The sequence below is a fragment of the Pollicipes pollicipes genome, unplaced genomic scaffold, assembly GCF_011947565.3.
Source record: "Pollicipes pollicipes isolate AB1234 unplaced genomic scaffold, Ppol_2.1 Scaffold_7231;HRSCAF=8579_pilon_pilon_pilon, whole genome shotgun sequence".
Lineage (NCBI taxonomy): Eukaryota > Metazoa > Arthropoda > Thecostraca > Pollicipedomorpha > Pollicipedidae > Pollicipes > Pollicipes pollicipes.
The window spans coordinates 34,091,510-34,108,484 of record NW_023597034.1 but is presented as its reverse complement, the minus strand read 5'-3'; the positions used below and the strand labels follow the sequence as shown (position 1 = coordinate 34,108,484).

The following is a 16,975-nucleotide window of genomic DNA, read 5'->3' as shown; positions in this document are numbered from 1 at the left end:
GAGCGCGTTGTGTTCAGCGGCTGTCAAATGTCACTCCCAGTGGCCGTCGCCGGGCTGGCCTGTCGGGCATTCACTGGGTCAGAAGCAGCCGAATCGGACCACATTGCCGAAAAACGCGGACCGGCCCCGCCTGCGCCACATACCGCAGAGGCGCCGGCCGTGCAGTGCGGGGCCGGGGCGTCCGCAGGTGGGTACGCCAGACCGGCAGGGCGGAGGGGGGGGGGGGGGGGTACAGCGATGCAGTCCTCGCAGAGGGCGTGTGCTCGGCCTCGGAGCGGCGCTGGCGAGCCTGCCCCGATGTAATAGTCGTGGCGCTGCAGTTGTGGGGTGGTTGCTCGCGGCGTGGGCGGAACGGCACGAGTCGCGGGTTCGACGACTGGGGTGTGGGAGCACGCCGGGTGGGTGGGAGCACGCCCGATGGGTGGGAGCACAGCGTGGATGGGAGCGCGCCGTCAGCCGCCTCGTCGCGAGGTCAAGTCCGGGGCCGGCAGGCGCCAAGCGAGGTCACTGACCCGCCAGCCGGACACTTTCCCTCCGTCGGACACTCTCGCCGCGCCATCCGCCGCTCCGGCGCTGCTTGCATGGCCGCGACGGGCCGGCTCAGCCGGTATCAGCCCCCGATCCGGGGGGAGGGGGGCGTGCAGGGCCCTGTGGCGTGAGGCGCTGCAGTGACACTGAGCCAGCCGTCACCGCGCTGCGGGGCCCCCGCCGCCCGGCTCGGCTCGACACCGGCCCGGGCGGCCGCAGCCGCACCACGTGACCGTTTCCGGCCGGCCGCCGTGGGCGGTGAATAGGCAGCAGCAGCGCGGGCTCCATGGCGGGCACTGGCGCCTGGCGTGACGGTCTTGGCCCGCTGAGCGAAAGAGAGAAGAGGCAGATGTCGAGTCGTTCGCCTCCGTCGCATATGCCTTTTTGCGTTTCAGTCGCTTTCATACCTGTTTTGCTTTCCAGATGTTCGACCGCCCGAGGCAGCTGGGCACGAGCAATCAGTTATTCTGTGGGACTGGGAGGTTTCATCTACAATCACGTATAGTAATCGTCCATATAATTATCCATAATACTGTGCACCTCTTACGTTATTTTTCGTCCATATAGGAACATCAACTTCTCATTGGCTTTCTCAAAGTCGGGAGGCGGGGCTATTTTCCATTCGTAGCGGCTGTCCTGTTCCAGGACTACTGCGTTCTCCCTCTTGGCGCGAGAAGGATGACCTTAGAGTGACCTCATCGAGACACGCCGTCTGTGTCCGCCTGCCTGACCCCGGCTTCCTGCCTTGTCCAACAGGTGACCGCCGCGCGCCCCCATCGGAGAGAGTGGCCGGCGCAGCCGCACCGCGCCGCCGTGCCAGCACGCGCCGGCCCGCGCCGCCGCCGTCCGTGACGTCACCGGTGACGTCACCGCGCCGGCAGGTGCGGCCGCGGCCGCGGCGGCCGGTGGGCGGCAGTGACTGCGACGTACCGAGCGGTGGAGGAGCGACAACAGCGGCGCGCGCAACCAGTGGTGCGGACTGCACGAAGCGCCGGCAGCGGCGACCGCACTGCCGCCGTTGGTGACGACAGGAGACCACCTGCAGGCGGTGACGGGGGAGGAGGACCGCGGAGGCAGGTCGGCCGGGATGGCGGCCAGCGCGCTCATGGCGCGCCTCACCCGGCGCTGGAGGAAGCGCAGCGTCGACATCACCGAGGAGGACCCCACGTTCAAGACGGTCTACCTCGGCAACACCGTCACGCAGTGGGCTAAGGGTGAGTGGCCGGGGAGCGGCGGCGGGCACGGCTCCGCGCGCCGCGCTCGTGCACGGGCTCGGCTTACACGGCGCTAGTGATCCGAGCACGAAAGTCTCGGGCAGCTGCCTGGTGATGTGTGCCCGGGGGCGTCGGCTAATCTCATCGAGGCTCCGTCCCGCGCGAGTTGATGGTTTCACAGTTTCGCAATCGGGTAACGGCACGGCCTTTCGACCATCTTTATGTGAGACGGCAGGTGGGCAGATTCAAGGGTTTTTTGGAAGCATGAGACCAATACGTCTCATGCAGACATGTGATGCCATCAAAGACCTCGCACTATTGCGAGTGACCTCGCTGGTTCCAGGAGGTGTTGATCGGTGTCGCGTTTCATGAATTTAAGGCCTTCATTGCCTGCAGAGTTTTATAACGTCGTCAGTCCAGCCCTGCCTGCTCCAGATCGGTACCATAAGAGGAAACCGGCATGGTTTGCTGACTCCGCTGCGGCCATGCGGATTTTATTGTGTTCAGATCAGCCCACGATCCGACGTTTTCTGGAATAATCGAGGTCCGCGTAGTTCCGGTTCCAATGCCGCTCCCAATGACCGGTACTGATACGTCGCCGGCTGTTAACGCCGAGGCACCGACGCCTCCATACCTGTTTGCGCTAAGCTCACCCTCCAGCGCGTATGTGGGTGTTTTTGTTTTTTTAGTGTCGAAAGGCTTGCATTGCGTCAGCATTAATTCATGCTGGTTTGCCGAATCGGGCAAGCTGAAAATCAGACGTGGCAGGCATAACGTGACGTGCTCGTCTCTGGAGTCACGGAGTCCATGAATGGAAAGAATCAAATGGAAACCGGCCGGTCCCTTACCCAGGCGGGAGCGTTGGCGATGGTCGGTTATTTTTCACAGTCTGGGACAAGTTTCCTCAGCATGTTTTTGTGAACGACTGGCAAAATTCTGCACGAGTGCCTAGTATATGCCATATCCGTCCATAGCCTGAGCGGCAGCCGCGCTGTTCGCCATCAGGCGGCGCGTCACGTGGATCGATGGTGTTTACCCGGTCCGGGCCCCGGCCACCGAGCTGGTTGTGTACCACCACCCTCGCATTCCAATAGGAGCGGGCGCCAGCGGCGGTGGCCGGCGGGACGCGGCGCCAGCTGCGGACAGGTCCGGCCGTCGGGCCGACAGGTGCGCTCGAAGTCACCGGCGGGGCCGCCGCGCCGCTGGCGAGGCGGCGACCCGCCGCCGGAGCCGGACGCGACGGCTGGCGGTCGGCTGGGGGGGGGGGGGGGGGGGGTGCGGGGGGAGGGGGAGGGGGGGAGGTGGTGTGATCAGTCCGAGGACAATGCCTTCCGCGCGTTTTTGTTCGCGCGGCGCGCGGACGTCGTCAGGTGGGATTCGTCGGCACGGTCGCAAGGGGCGGCGGTTGTGATGACGATCGAGAGGGAAGGGGCGCTGAGCGGCCCGGCGCCCGCCGACCACCGGAGGGCGCGCGCGGTCCGTGGCGCCTGCGGGCCCGGGCTGCTTCGGTGCCCTTGGTCGCCCGCCCCCTCCGCCGTGAAGGCGGAAGACAACTGTCGTTTCTGCGCTTGGTCAAGGGCGCCGAGAGACTGCGCCGACCGAGATAATACACGCGGTCTCCTGTCGCGATCACACAGGCCGCACGCGAGCGGTCGCGCCGGCCGGCTGGGCTCTTCTCGTCGCTTGTTCAGCGACGGCTAATCTCCAGGAAGAAACTGGGCTTGTTCGCAAACCTCAGCTATTGTGGCGAGCGGGAGGCTTCCGCGAGTGCCCGCTCGGTCTGGACATCCCGCCACCAGCGAGGTCGCGCACTCGCTGCCTGCCCGGACTCGCCACTCGGTCCCCACCGGGCCGTCCGCCCAGCGCACCGGGAAGCGAGCCGTCCCAGTGTAAGCGGTGTCCAAGGTGCGCGAAGGTCTCCACTTGCGGAAGCGGGCCGCGCCTCTTCCGATCCCGCCGGCTTATTTCCTCGGCGATCTCAAAGCGAAGGGGCGGTCACACCTCGCCGAGAAACTCATGGACACAGCCACGGGCGGATAATGACCTGGAACGAGTTGGTGAGTCAGAGTTGTCGGAGCAATCATCTTTCAGAGACAACATGTCAAAGTGGGACTCATAAACATTGCATCAACATTCATATAATATATATATTCATAAATATTACATAAACATTCTCAGAAACATTGGCGTGACCGTTCCCGCGCCCGATGTGCTGTATTCTCCACTCGCGAGTACGCTCGCGTCGCCATCACCTGAGAACGCTCTCCGCCACCCCAGCGGCACCACCCGCGGTGCTCGCACGCGTGGCCGCGTGACGCGTGTGTGTGACCCGGGCCCAGTCACGCGTCACGCGCCACGCGCGTTTCCAAACGGCCAGTGACGCGGCGTGCCAGCCCGTGGCGCGGCCGGCGAGCGGCGTTGCACGGCGTCTTGCCTCACGCCACGGCACCGCGGTGTGGAAACAGCTGATTGTTGCCCGGCCTGCGAGCCGGGTGCGCCGGCGTGAGCTGCTGACGGCGCGGGCCGAACAGCTGCCGCGTCCGCCATCCGGGACTGCAGGCCGGCCGGGGAAAGCAGCGGGAGTCGTTCCCGGGCCGGCCGAAATCGGACACCAGGTGCGATAGGCCAGCTGATATGTGCAACCGTGCATTCACTGCCATGGGGAACGAAAGAGCTGTCCTGCATGGCGGAACACCGGGCCTATGTGGTGCAATGTTTATCTAAGCCGGATGTGACTCAGCTGTGCACAGGTGGCTGTCGGGTTTTACTGTCGGAGTTCGTGTCGGCGACTGCTGGCACAGTTTACATGGGTCGTCTCCCGCGCGGGAAGTGTCTCAAGCAATGCAATCAGGGGAGGATGCTGGGCAAATATTGCTGCCGACGGCTGTCGGTAACTCAGTCCAGTGGTTTGAATTGGATTGGACTCACGAGAAATTGGATTTGATTTCTCTCTGAACGAACAGACCAATTTTTGTCGCTGCATTCGATGTAGCGAGGTATGCTGTTCAGGCCAGAACGACATTTTGCACGAAGTTCTTTTTCATTTCTAAAAAGAGTGAATGTGGCTTGACCTGGCCCAGGTGGGCGGAACGTAATGATATCAGGACGCAGCGCCCGATACCTGCCATGGAATTCTAAATTGATGTCTTTCGATAATGCTACCCCTAGAAAAAACACCTTATTTTCTTGACGCTATACTCAGCTCTCCAGAGCCGTTCCGCTGCTGGTGACGTACCCCATCATTCCCTGTGAACCGGACCTACAACGCCGAACAGTGTTGAACTCAGCTCGTTGTTTGCACGGGCCATTTCCATGGCGCTGCACACTTCCCGTTCCGCCGTTTATTTCCTGGTCTTTACCGCCTGCCGCGGCTTCGGCGGCGAGCGTAGGGACCGCCACGGCAAACAGCGACGACAAACACGACGTCCCACGCTTGTGGCCGTTCCTCAGGAGGAAAAGACGGGACCCCTCGCTCTATTGTGCTGCTCCAGGAAAAGGCCGCGAGGACGCGCCGTGTGAGCGCCGCCTGCCGTGAGGGAATCCGAGTTCCGGGGGGCGCACCGCGGGCCGTCGCGTTACACGTGACGCTCGCTGTTGCGAGTGCTCGGTAACCTATGGCGCGGTGTATGTTTACCTAGGCTGCAGCATTGTTTCACGGTTGGATAATATGACCGATTTACCAGTTCCTTGCGTGTTAGGCGCTGGTGCTGCCCTACGTGCTGGTATTGCGATGAACCTTGCCTTGATGTGAGGGGTATGGTGCATAGCAGCTATGCATTACGAAGGGCACTAAACACTGTCCTGATGCTGGGAGGGCTTGGCGCATGGCAACCACGTGCGCTTGCAGAGAGCTGAGCCGTCCTCACGGCGCCATGACCTTACTTTACCGCCGCCACCGCTTGCGCGCTCCAGCCTGCAGTACGTGCCCGGTCAGCTGAAATGCCTCATGGGAGCGCTATAGTCATAAAACTGTCTGCGCTGCACGGCCCGCGATGGCCAGCTCCACCGCATGCCGCGTCTGATGGGGGCGCTGTCGTTGTGGCCGTGCTGCCCCCCCCCCCCTCCCCTCCTCTGCCCAGCTGCTATCGTGGTCGTGTTGCCCCGCCTGACGTGGCGCGCTGTTGCAGGCAGCGGCAGCGTCGACAAGCCGCTGGCCACGCTCTGGAGGAACTACTGCCAGTCGACCAAGCCCGACATCGAGATGCGCGTGACGATCGCCGTCTCTGGCCTGAAGGCGACCACGCGCGAGCACGGCCTGACCGAGTACTGGAGCCACCGCATCACCAACGCCTACGCCCACCCCAGCTACCCCAAGGTGAGCGGACGGCGGACGGCGGACGGCGGACGGCGGATGGTGGACGGCGGCGTCTGGCGCCCAGGGGGATGGGTGTGAAACGGCTGGATGTGAGATGTCGTGTGACTGTGGCTGTCTGTGAACGGGCAGCACGGAGGTCAATGCAGTGCTGGAATAAGTGAGATTGTGTTGTGCGCTTCGTGAGTGTACGTCATCAGTGGTGCGAGAACGGGCTCGAGCCTGGTTTTTGAGAAGCAGGGTGTCGACTCCTTTGAGCTTCCTTTGGATTCGTGCCGGGAACACTTATCGACTCTGGTCGCGCGTGACGGCAGACTCTGGCGTCGCGTCTCCCTCCCAGGCAGCCGGCACCGGCCAGGAGCGCTGTTTTTGCGGCCTGTCCTTGGCTGCTGGAGGCGGCCTGGAGGCGCCACCCGGATATTTCCATCACTGAAGCGATGCCTCAACGCCGTCCACGGCGACCTGTCCGTTGGCGGGCGATGTGATGTCAAGGCTGAACTTACCAGCGTCTTCCCCTTCCTTGTCAGCGGTGCTGTCGGCAGGACTTCCCCAGGTGCCCCTGTACCGGCTGCCCTCGTGCTGAAGCGATCCCAGGACACTCATGCACCCGTCCCCAGTATCCTTCCCTGCCCAGCGGACCAGCGGAGTGGGGGGGGAGGGGGTCTCATGGGCCAGCCTTGCGCTGCGCCGGAGCCGTGCAGCGCTCTGCACTCGGCGCTGTGTGCCTTTTGATATGGCGCCGTAATAAGGTAGGCGGGCGGGGCTGACCTTTGTTTTATCTTAACGGCCGCCCGTTAAATAGCAATCGCCGCCGCCAGCTGCCGTGGAAAAAAAATGTGCGGGGTTACGTAACCCATGGCGTCGGCGGTAGGGGAAGGCGGGGGTCGGCTACCTGTCCGGTGCCTGCTGAACCCTCAGCAAATCCAGGGGGCGGTGACCGCTGGAGGTGGAGCCGTCGGCAGACCTGACGGTCGTGCTCCGCACTGTGACGGCGGTCGTGCCTCCGCTTCCAGCGGCGTTCCCGGCGCGGGGAGGGGGCACTCACTTTCGTGCGGCGCGCTCACCGAGCTGGCTCGGGTGACAGGCACTCTTACCCTGTTTAACTACCTCGGTTCGGCTACTTTTCGTTGTGGAGTTGGTCGTGGAGCAGAAAGATTGCATCACGTCAGCCGGCAGGTCATGTCTATCGTGTCTCGTCACAGCCACAGCATATCGCGCAAGTAATGCTGAGTCGGATTAAAAGCCGCTTTAAAGCATCGCCACCTTAATAAATCGGGTTACCATGCTTTCCGCCTCGAGGAAAGTCGCGGTTCGCTTCGCCGGCCGTGGCGAGGTTTCGCCCATCAGCCGTCGACACGGGTTGGCTGGCCGCCTCCGCGCGTGTCGTCATCGTCAAACGCGGCAGCCGGGGGCGGGCCGGGTCGGCGCGGCCTGTCGGCGCCGCTCCCACCGGACCGGACCGGACCGGACCGGACCAGCTGCTGCCGGGCTAGCGCTCGCCGCGGCCGGCCGGTGGGCCAGCCCCGCGCCGCTGAGCGGCTTCACCCGGTAATTGGACGAGGATCACGTGACGCCCTGCCGTGCCGTGCCGTGCCGGCCGGGGCGGGCTATAACTGGACGGTGCGCTGCCGTGGCCCGTGCGTGGTGTCGCAGCGTCTCCGCAGCGAGCGTAATGCGCACATCCTGCGCCACGCAATTAACCGCGGTGGTCCAAAAAAAGGTCGCAAAAAGGTGGCTGCGCAGTTGGCGACAAATTTTCCTCCATCCCGTGGTGGAGCTGGGATAACATGGCAAGAATCTTGAGGCAGCATCCGCACTGGCTGTGCTGAAAACAGTCTGATGGTTGCATTTTGGCGGCGCGGCCCAGCCTCTGATAACCTGGGAATGTTAGCCAGCACCAAATAAATTCCGGTGTGCTGGCGTGTTGCGCCCTGCTTGGAGCCGCGCGCGGTGGCTCCTGGTCCGTTGGACCCTTCGCCGTGCCTACACCTCAGCATCAAATAATTACCTGCGCCCTGGGGCCGGACGACTGTGGCCGGCTGGTCGAGCGATCAGCTCCAGCGTTGCGCGCCTGCGGGATCGCTGTATGATACATATCGCCGGTTGCAAACAACGCCTTGGGGCGGACGACGCGGGAGTGAGTCTGTTCTTGCGGAGCGGCCCGCAACGCCGCCCAGGCCACCGGAATAGAGCTCCGCCCTCGGGTTTCCACGCCCACATTCGGTTCGTCGGCACCACTGAAATGAAAATGGTGAGCGTGGCGACAAAATGCAGCGTTTTCCCTTTCTCAAGGTTTTAAGGCTTGGCTGTGGGAAATAAATGACCAGTTAAGCACATTACGCGACAGGCGTTGACTCACTAGTGCTTTTCCAGCCTTCACCGCGTGTTTTCAATTGATTGTCGGAGTGTGCGCGCGCGACAAACAAACCGTGAAATGAACGCTTGTCAGGCTGGTGCCTGGAAACGAATTGCCACAAATTGCCATCGGAGAGAAAGATGAACTGAGCCCTTGGGTCTTCTCCGTATTTGACCCTGAACGGTTCTTAGTCATTGAGCTGCGAACACCGTAATAATACAGCGCGGCGCACAAGGTCAACAATCATCGCGAGCGCATCCTGATGTGTCGGGATGCGCTAGGGGTCAACCACTGCGACCATCATTTGCACGAAGTCCACCGACCAACACCATCCAGAATCGTCGGAATCAATGCGTAATCCAGCGCCGACCCTGTAGAAATGTCGTGTTATGAGCACGAGCGCAATCTGTGCCATCTTTGGGGCAATCGTCGCTTCCGCTGGTAGTGAGCAGCTTTTCGCGGAGCCAGTGGTTAGCATTACACAACAAGAAGTTGACGTAAGTCGGAGCAGCTGCTTTGCACTAGCACTCGAACAGCTGTGCGCAGCGCACAATCCCAGACACAATGGCGCTCTGCTGCAGTCGTCGGGCTGTATAAACCCCGTTCTTATGTTTGGAGCCGGCTTCGGGGTTGCGGAGGGCGGTGCGCCCCATCGCACCACGTAGCAGACCGGTCCAGTCCGGGTCGAACCGGACCAGACCGGTTCGGAGGGGCAGTGGACCGCGTGCGTCCCGCGCCCCACGCGCCGCCCGGCCGTCCATATGGCGTGAGCGGCGCCTAACGGCATGCGAACGCGCCATGACCCGGCCTCGCGATGCCATCTCATTGTCCGGGAGCAGCCGCCGTGAACGGCTATCGGCGACATTTGGCTGCCGGCGCCGGCGTCGGCGGGCCCGGGCACGCTGGCGGAGCGGCCCGGCCGCCCGCGACCAGGCGGGGTCGGCGCGAGACACTCCCGGGCGGTGTGCCGGGGCTGGAGCACGGGCTCACGCCCGGCTCTGCAGCGGCTGCTCGTGATGTACGCCGGCGCGGGCGGCGGGCACCTCGGTGCGGGAGAGTCCCGAGGAAGTAGGTCAGCGAGCGTGGGGTCCAGCTGGCGTCGAGAGGACGACTTAGGGGCGCCGTGAGCGATGCAAGTGAGCCCCGCCGACCGACCACGCACTGCGCAGGGTGATGTCCGGGATAGGGGCGGTGAGGCCCCTACTGACGGCTGACCGGGGCGGCTTCCACCACATCGCCGGCTCTTGACGCTGCAGGCGCCTCTGCCGCGGCCGGTTTGGGTGCGGCCTGGCCCGGTCCGGCCTGCGGCGGTCCGGCTGTGTGCTGTGCGGTCTCGGACGCACGCACTCTGTGTGCGCAAATGGCGCGTCCAAGGTCGCACTCACGCGGCGTCCAAGACGCGTGGCCTCGCCCGCCAGACAACGTTTGCGGACAGCTCGATATTGATGCGGCGCCGGTTCCCTCATTGGCTCGTTATGCATTGGCATCCGCCTGAATAAACAGTTTATTTCGGGCGGAATTGTGCGACGTCCGCACGAGGTTGTTTTGCAAGTGAGAGCCCTATTGGCGCCCGTTGCACGTCTACTGTGCGCCACATTCCCTGCATGTCTGTACTGAGTTATGCGCGTCCATGCTGGAGCGCCGACGCCGTCGCCAGGCTCTATCTCAACGGGCCGTGCCGTCTGAACTGTGCCCCGGTCCGACCCTCCCACCCAATGTTCCCATGAGCGTCCGCGTACTTTGCCTCGGCGTCCGTGTCCCGTCTGCGTGCAGTTCCCCATGGGTTGGCCTTGTCTCGATGGTGCAGTCGTCCTCCTCCCACGACACCCTGTCCTCGCAGTGTTTACTCCGCCGTCCTCCTCCGACCTGCTCCGCGCCCCAGCCGGATCTCTGACGCTCCCTGTCCGTTCGCAGATGTTCTGCTGGGTGTACCGACACGAGGGGCGCAAGATGAAGCCGGAGCTACGCTGCCACGCCGTGCTGTGCTCGTCCGAGGCCAAGGCGCGCCTCATGGAGCGCCACCTGACCGAGCGGCTGCACCAGGCGCTCGTCGAGTTCCGCAAGGAAAAGCAGCTGCGCCAGAACGCGCGCCTCTCCGTGGTCAGCGTGCTGTACCCGAGCACGCCGCGGCGCAAGGTGGTGCTCACGAGCGGAGGCGTCAACTACCGGCCGCCGCTCGAGCGCAGCAAGAGCGCGCCCAAGCTGAGCAGCATCGAGGAGGACCGTGAGGGCGAGGAGATCGCCGCTCGCGACGACGCGCGCCGCCTGGCGGCGGCGGCGGCGGCGGCGGCGGCCGAGCGCGCGCCGCCGGCGGCGCCGCCGCGGCCCCGCGCGCTCAGCGAGCCGATCGTGCCGCCGCCGGTGGTGAGCTGCGACCCGCACGCGGGCGCCGCCTCCGCCTCCAGCGACGACTCCGAGAGCGACTCGGACACGGCCAGCGAGCGCAGCGCGACGAGCGTACCCAGCGATCCGACGGCCGACAGCGACTGCGAGACGACGCTGCTGGAGACGGCCGGCCCGTGTCGCGTGTACCACTTGAGCGCCCGCTCGCCGACCGGCCGCCGGCTGGCCGATGACGTGCGGCTGGAGGTGCGCCGGCGCGTGGCTGAGCTCGAGCTGGGGCAGGCCTGGTCGCAGCCGCCAGACGACAGCGACGACAGCGCCAGCGACGAAAGCGGCTACGCCGAAGAGGTCGGTCGCGTCGCCTGAGGCGGCGCGCCGTCCGCGTGAGTCTAGTCAGCGCCCCGCGCCGGGGCGCCACCCGCCGCTGAGGAAGTTTGCGTGCCAAATCTCCGCTCAGAACCGTCTGTCTGTCCCTGTGACGTGACGAGACGCGATGTGACGTCTGTGACGTCACGAGACGCGATGTGACGCGGCTGGCCGGCGGCTGCGTCGCATCGGCGTCTGGTTCGTCTCGGCGCTGGCCGAGGTGCACCACGACGTCCGCGTCCTTGTCTGTGTTGTAGCCGTGCTGGAGACGGCTGCCTGCCTTTGCCGCCAGCCAGCTCTTCGTCCCTGTTCCGTATGAACGCGCTGGCGCGCTTGTACTGGTCGTGCAGGAGCCCGCGCAGCTTGTTTGGGGCGTGTTTCTGTGCCCCGCGTACAGCTGTCGCCGCTGTTGGATTTTGAGGCGTTTGTATGGGAGCCCGCGCTCACTCGACCAGTGTGGAGCACCTGGTCTGGTACCGACTGGAAACTCTCCTGAACGAAGGAGCCTGTTGCCGAACTTTGTCTTGTTGCCAGGATTGTGTTAATCGGCAGATATTATTGAGGGTATGCAACTGTCCACGAGAATGTGATACATGCAACTAATATAGAAGTACAAGAGATAACAGTGTGCAGTATCCTTAGCGAAATAAAGGAGAGACACTACTTACCGAGCTTTCAATGGTTCGCGGAATCATGGTTGCACAATCATCTCAGTAAGCCGGCGCCAGTTCCGAAGCGCGCTTCTCGCTGCGTATAAAGGCTTGATACGCGAGCAGAGTCGTATGCTGCAATCCATCACTGTTCCTAACAGACGTGAGTGAAAGGGGCTTGGTATAGTTCACCTTTGCACTCTAGCCTGCTACAAGGACCACCGCGGGGAGGGCCTTGGTCCGGCGCGCTGGCCAATCGCAAGCACCTGAATCCATTTCTCCCAGCCTAGTCTCAAGCTTAGCTGACATTTTGCGCCGCGGGGCGGGACAGCACGGACACCAGGGACCCCCCCCCCCCCTCATCTCTCAGCCAGTGCCGCTAACGGCAAACCGGTGGGTGTCACCTTCCGGCGGCGGTCTGCGCCTCAGCACCTGACGCGCTGAGCCTCTGCCCTTGCTGCGGAGCTGCGGACCTGGTCGAGGCACTTCCGCCGCCGGCTCCGGCTTCGGGCTGGCCGTGTCCGGGGCGTGGAAGCCGGCTATGGCTTCCGACAGACGCCAAGGCTGCGCGCCGCGGCCGTTTCTAGGTCACGACCGGCGGCCGGGCGCCCCGCCGAACGCGGCACAGTCGCGCCCGGCAGTTGCACCGATTCGCATTAGCGTCGTCTCGCCTTGCACGCAAGCGCGACGGTGAATTTACTTCCGGCGACGAAAGCGTGACGCCCTGGGCCTGTCGCTGGCAGTTGGACGGTCGCTGCTGTGGCCGGATCTGGCGTGGCCGCCAAAAGTGCTTGGCGTAGGTGACGAAAGAAGTGCATAGTTTTCAGACGACTGCCCATCGAAACCACGGCCGCCTCGCTCGCGCACCTAGCGCCGGAGAACAACCGCTGCCGTTCAGATCAGATGCGGATGGATGGCTTATTCATGATCTCTCCACCGCCACGAAACCATTGCCGCGAAACGACCACGTGGTCAATAATACCCCGCGACACGCGCTCGCCAACAATAACCCGAGCGCGCCATGACGAGCGTGTCTTATGACGGCCCGTCCGAGCCGCGGAGCACCGGAGCTCATCAGAAGTTCGTCACGCCAATCCCCTGTCGGCGCGTCCGGTGCGTACTGCGAAGGTCCCGGCTGGAACGGCCAGTAGCTGCGCACCTTGACCGACCGGGAGGGCGCGTCTCACCTTGAAACGCGCCGCGCCAGGCCTTGGTTCGCGCGCAAACCGACGCCGTGGCGCGCCTATGCGTCTGTGCAGATTGTCGCGGCGGTGGAAGGTGGCGCCGGACCCGCGCGGGATTTCTGTGCGATGATGAAAACCGGGTGCAGAAGCGGCGTGGAATGGTACGCCCTCAAATTAGCGGCACTGTACGGCATAAGGGCGGCTGCGTGAAGGGAATCAGTTTCTCTCTCTCGGCTATGAAAAATCCAGCAATATCCCAAGATGCAGTAAAGCAACGCATGCTAAGCCAGACAGTCCAGTCAACAGAACTCCTTTTGGCGCCCTCTTCAAGCCTGTGCGGAAGTGCAGAGCTCGGAATAAAGGGATGATGATAAAATGGATCAGTGCGAGGCCTCAAACACGGACGGTTCGATCTCCAGTATCCCCGTGCCCACGTTTGAGTAGTTTCTGTTACGAAAAACACAGAAAATGCGGCGTAATCTCTCATTTTCTTAGCGTGCCTCCAATGCGGGTAACACCGCATGACTGCACCAGAAAAACGGTAATGCCCGTAAATGGGAGGCGGAAAATGAGAACCGACCGCCAAGGCACTGCCACCTTCCGCAGAGGCCGTGTGGGATTACCAAGTCAGACACGACGACCGCAACAGGGGAGACTGCCGACGAGTCCATGCAAACTCAGTCTTGGCACCGCTTGCCCTTGTCCCGAGCCCGGATGTCGCCCTGCACGCCGAAGCAGAGGCCTTGGCCTTTTGCTCCGCCCACCGGGCTGAGTGGCACGGCCCCTAACGGTAGCGGGTCCGCGTCCCCTGACCCATTTCCGCGCACTCCGGAACTAGCGCCGGCTTTCGTTTTTCTCACGTTTCTCTCGCGCCAGTCACGGGGCTGGTCGGGCCGCCCCCGGCGCACTGTCCCAGTCGGCGATCAGGACAGGACACTGGCGTGAGCTGTCGAGCGGCGGACGTGCGGGAGCGTGCGGGGCCCGCCGATCCTTACGCCGCCAGCTGTCTGGGCGGAGAGAGCGGGGGCGGTGGAGGCGCCGGTCGCCCATTTAGCTTCGATCATCGTGTTTGAAGTCCTAGGCCGCACACCCGGTGATGTGTAGGTCAGGACCATAACCATGATCGTATACCGAGGCCATAGCTTGGTTTTAGAACAGCCAAGAACAGGTATGGACATTTATTGATGAACTGGGAAAAAGACATGCTGTAAACATGTTTACGAGCGAAGCAGCGGGTGGGCAAGTTTTTTCGTGAGCAGTAAGAAAAAAAAAGATCAGCGGTCGGGCTGGCGGGGCTGTCACGCTCTCCAAAAGTTTATGGTTTTGCAGTTCCCGAGTGCTCATAATGCCGTTTTAACGACGAGAATCGAATCATTTGAACGCCATGCTCTGGAAGTTTGAGGCATCTACATACACACTTTGTGACACGCGCTATTTTTAGAAGTTGTTGAGTGCAGTTGCGAGGAACATTATTCGCAGAGATAAGGCAGCACCAATCGCCTCATTCCTCGTAAAAACAGGAGAATAGAGATATAGATGCGTGATATTTCGGCAACATGCCTTTATCGAAACAATAGCACAAGTGAATACTGAATAAAAGTGTTCACCCCTGCTATTGTTTCAATAAAGGCATGTTGTTGAAATATCAACGCATCTATACCTCCATTCTCCTGATTTTTTTCTGCGAGGAATGAGGCTATAAGAACAATCTTATCTAGGCGCTGTTTTCCTGCAAAATTGGTGTGAGAACAAAGCATGGCCATTTTTAATAGGTCGAGGAGGGGAATATCAAATTTCAATTTTTATTCAAAACTGTGGAGACGCTGCAGAACGCGGGTTAAACCGGGGCCACATATTGACTACCCGACAACGCAGCGAGCGACACGAAGCATAAACGTGTAACTTGAGGACGGAGCGAACGACTATAGCAGCGACAGAACGGAGACCGTATTGAAAATATTTCGAATCTCCGGTAACAGAGCACACAAAGACCCGAAGTCACGTACAGAGCTTGGCCTAACGTAACACTCCCAAGCCACAGAGCGATATTATCAAAAACTCTGGCCGAACCATACGTGCGTTGGTAATTGACCGCGAGACGGTTAGTGGTTCTTTTTTCGAAACCGGTCTGTGATGCCTGGAAACCGTTGCTGTGCTGTGACCCAATGTTGTGACCCGAACCGAGTGAGACTGGGGCGGGAAAATATGCATGAGTATTATCAAGCTAGGAGCGGTTGAGGCGGGGAAGGGGCAGCGGGAGAAGTTGCTACCATCTTTCTTCATGGCGTCGTATGCAAAGAAAATAATTAGAAATCGTTTTTGCGCCTCCCCATTTGATTGCATTATGCGTCGCTATTGAGTACCTTTGACTGCGTCCAATATCCATCACACGTATTCACATTTTCTTCGTAGCACCCTGTTCACAATGACCCAAAACGTATGACATTAAAAATCCATCCATTTCGACGACTGTTAACTGCCAGGTCTGGTCAGTCCTGTACCAAGTCCATTTTCCCGTGCTTATTGTGAATAAGCACGTGAACCACCCCATGAGCATTTGCCTGTCAAAACATCACAGCGGGCGGAATTGCAATGAGAAGATCGATTTCTTCCCAAATGTGCCTGGCTTCTACAACTGGTTTTGGTGCCACGTACGCGGTAAAAATTCATAACTTTCCAAGCTTGTTTTCAACCCCTCCCCCTCCCGTGCTGGGCCCTTCATTTGGTCACTGCGTATATACGTGAGCACTTCAATGTGATATATGCACGTCCAAAAGCTGGGAGGAGCAGGGCCCGTCTTAATTCGATTATTTCCATGCATTACAAACAGGTTGCAGCTGAGCGCTTCTGAAAATGGAGGTCATGCATCGCTCTCTCTCTCTCTCTCTCTCTCTCTCTCTCTCTCTCTCTCTCTCTCTCTCTCTCTCTCTCTCTCTCTCTCTCTATGCCAATGTACTTCAGTAAATTGGCAATGAGTGAAGGTACCACTCGGCAGGTAACTGAAGAAACACATGCAAACCATCCAAAGGCCAACTCCTCCCCATAACATTTGATACATGGCGGGATCGGGGCATCACCATGGCAGGCGGCATTCAAGCAAGTACCGGCACCGATCCAGTTTCAGTGATGTGCTTCTCGTACATCCCGATCAGAACCTACAGTGATGTCCAGAAACCCAGGGGAGACCTATGGGAACAGGAACTTCTGCGGTCACCGATTTCGGGAGCTACGATGCACGCGCAGTCGGACGATAAGTATGCCATCTATACCTCACAGCACAGTGCTGCCACCTGTGTCTCACGTCGGTACGTCGGCACTGCCGCTACCACGCACGCCTGACGACCACGGCCTTCTTCCCCAGATACATCGAGCTCCACCACGCGGCATCAAGCATCGGCGCCGCAATCCAAATGTTTCAGTTCCAGAGAGACAAGAGGTTGTGCACGCTGCGCAAATACTTGAAAGAAGCGGCGGCCCACATGCAGCTAATTAAGCCGTCCTGAATATTTTACCATCTCCACTGCTACCAAGCTCCCTAGGGAATACACCGGCTGCCGGGTCATTGGGCTTCATGATACGCTGCTGCCCAGGCTTCACGGTGTGCCCCGCCCACTCACTGGCAGGAAGGATGGGCACAAGCAACAGATCGCCGCAGCACCCCCGGTACCCTCACCGTGCACCCCCAGGCACGGGAACGACCGCAGCACCTGGCCAGCGTGCGCCCCCCGCCTAGGCTTCGAGCGCCTGACCACGCACGCGTTATTGACATTGAATGAGCCGCTGGCCCACAGCCCGACTTGACTTGACCCCACTGCGGGCCTGGGCGCAGCGGCGACGGAGACTACCGTCCGACCGCCTGACGGCCGCACCCAGCTAGCGAAGCCCAGCGAGCGGGGGCGAGCCGGTCCAGCTTGTATCCTATGCGCCGTCCCGTGCCCCTCTCCGCCCATCCGCTCTGGCCGATTTTGGTCTGTTGACCGCTCCAGGCGCTCGCAGACCGCCCACACAATGAAAAGAGCGCA

At 61.4% G+C, this 16,975-nt stretch overlaps 1 protein-coding gene across 1 annotated transcript; it reads left to right on the top strand.

Moving 5' to 3' along the window:
* Positions 1-1,404: 1,404 nt before the first annotated feature.
* LOC119110044 (protein FAM43A) lies at positions 1,405-11,119 on the top strand. Its single transcript, XM_037233788.1, has 5 exons — positions 1,405-1,742; positions 5,870-6,057; positions 10,325-10,686; positions 10,750-10,921; positions 11,000-11,119. The coding sequence occupies exons 1-5, from the start codon at positions 1,616-1,618 to the stop codon at positions 11,117-11,119; spliced, it is 969 nt and encodes a 322-aa protein (XP_037089683.1). The 5' UTR covers positions 1,405-1,615.
* Positions 11,120-16,975: the final 5,856 nt, after the last annotated feature.